Below are 2,500 nucleotides of genomic sequence, written 5' to 3' on the forward strand. Positions count from 1 at the left end.
GGCGCAGAAGTCATACCACTTTCTATATGTGTGTGTGTGTGTGTATTAGACACCCCAAACCCCCACACAGACTTTGCACCTTAGGGGCACTTGTAATTAGGGAGACGCACACCCAATTAGAGGTATTGCAACATTACCTGGGTATATCCCTAAACACTTTTCCCCTGAGTGAACTATCAATCTAACGGTCAAGGCATTAATCCCTTACAGTGCACAATCCCATATAATCTTTTTGGTTTTGTTTTTATGTTTTTACCACTGTGAAGAGACGCAGCTCGTGCCTTACCGCACCTAGCTAAGGGCTCCAGTAGCACCGCTAGGACACTTATTTGGAACATTTATTTGTAACACCATATTTAACACAGGCATTGTGACCAAAGAAAAGTATCTTAAATACACTGCAAGAATAATTTAGTATTAGCATTGCACAGAATTAGAGTACGAACATCAGAGAGCGCAGGTCTCTACACCCCTGTTTAAATTGTACGGTGTGTACAGAAGCATAAGTCTAATAGCAAAGGAATCTCACCGTGTGTATACACCAGAAGTATGGATTTTATTTCATTTTTTATATGGTCAATGACCCTCGCCTTTTGTTAGAAGTATACGTCATAAGATTTCAATACACCTCTATAAACTGAGGCGTACAGTATAAAAGTCCAGGCCTGTATAGTCTAAATTCTATGTAGGTAATGTATGGTCTCTATGTAGGTATGCACCCCAACATCAAACTAAAAATGGTTGCTTCAATGTTTTTGTTTTTTTGTAAAATGACAGTTTCTTCTGCTCTTCATGTTTTTTTTTATATTATTATTTTTATGGTTGTACCATGTCTATGTATGACTTGAATATTCTTTTGGCACTCATTATTGTATTGTACACTTTGTTCCCCCTGATGAAGTATCTTGCAAGACGAAACGCGTTGGGTTATGCTACGTCTGTGATTACAACCAACCGTTAATACTGCAAAATTACTCCAGCTACAATGAGCCTTCATATGTTTTTTCTTATTGTATTTTGTATATATAAGTCCAGGGAATGCCACTGTATGCTCTGCTTGTTTAAGGGACCACAGTTGTGTTCTCTGAGTGGGCTACCTGGGTGCCTTTGCATGAATTTATAGAAATATTTTACTTGGATCCCACTTTGGGTGATACACCGCACAACAAAATCCATTTTTGCTCTATGCCTGACAAAGGGGTTTAGAGCCCCGAAACTGTTGCACATTAAATTTGACCTTTTTCACAAACCCTGGAGTGCCGTACGGTGTATCACCCAAAGTGGGATTTGGGCTGGCCACTGCTCAGCGACCATATCCCCAGCAATATAGGCTAAAATCGTCCCGGGTCTACGGGGCTTAAAGGTTGAAACTCTATTGGCCAATTAGCAACAGGTGTTTTTCTCAGTAATTTAGACAAAACCACCATTATGAGAGCTACGGTTCTGTGTATTATTACACCAAAGCCACATCTATGTCCTTGTATAGACCCCCAGCTCTCTGCAAAACACAATGTAGTAACAAAGGGTTACCTGCTGTCTTTTCCATTCTGTACAGCATTGAGTCTATCAGTAGTACGTTCACAGACATATGTGTTTCTTCTCGTCATCCCACTGCCAGGAAACAGGCTATTCTACAAAAGGACAGGAAACATCTTCAGATCTTGTGCAGACATTAGAAAATCATATATATTTTATGGAAGCATTTTAAAACTGCAGACGTGTAAATTAGGTGTACAATAGTGATATTAGAAACATAGAAACCTAAAATCGCCATCATGTTTTTCTGTATAGCACGATACCTAAACTACCCAGGCTCAGCAGCGGTTGTTCTTCCTGAGGCAACTCAAGAAATTCAACATCCCGCAGGAGCTGCTGCTCATCTTCTACACTGCCATAGTAGAGTCTGTCCTTTGCTCCTCGATCACAATCTGGTTCGGAGAAGCAAACGAGAATGACAGACGAAGGTTGCAAAGAGTGGTGAGGATGGCAGAAAAGATCATTGGGGCGGAGCTCCCCACTGTCCAAGAACTATACCTAGCCAGGGTCAATAAGCGTGCAGGAAAGATCTTGGCGGACAAGCTACACCCTGGCCACAACCTGTTTGAACCCCTTCCGTCAGGCAGACGTTTTAAGTCCATCCCAGCAAAGACGACAAGAACTACAAAAGGCTTCTTCCCAATAGCTGTCCACCAACTAAACCGTATTGAACATACCAAATACTTACTCGAACTGTTCTAGATATATGTGAAATGTATGTGATGTATGTTTATGCCTCTCTTCCCACCCCCCTTGTGTTCCATGATTGATGCTGCACTGTTACCACAAAAAATTCCAAGCATACGCAAGTATACCTGGCCAATAAAGATGATTCTGATTCTGAGATAAAAATCTAAAGTAAATTCAATGAGAATCCAATGCTCGCTTCCTGATTAGCTATCTAATACACTCTCTCTCTCTCTGTATGTGTATACACTCACCTACTGTATATATATATTTATAT

At 40.7% G+C, this 2,500-nt stretch overlaps 1 protein-coding gene across 1 annotated transcript in view; it reads right to left on the bottom strand.

The window, feature by feature from the left end:
• MARK1 (microtubule affinity regulating kinase 1) overlaps positions 1-2,500 on the bottom strand; it is a 192,986-nt gene that overhangs the window by 50,281 nt on the left and 140,205 nt on the right. The window contains exon 14 of the mRNA XM_083175129.1: positions 1,531-1,631. Coding sequence (XP_083031255.1) covers positions 1,531-1,631 — 101 coding nt within the window. The remainder of the gene's footprint in view (positions 1-1,530; positions 1,632-2,500) is intronic.

The sequence above is a fragment of the Crinia signifera genome, chromosome 3, assembly GCF_055691185.1.
Source record: "Crinia signifera chromosome 3, ASM5569118v1, whole genome shotgun sequence".
NCBI classification, from domain to species: Eukaryota; Metazoa; Chordata; class Amphibia; order Anura; family Myobatrachidae; genus Crinia; species Crinia signifera.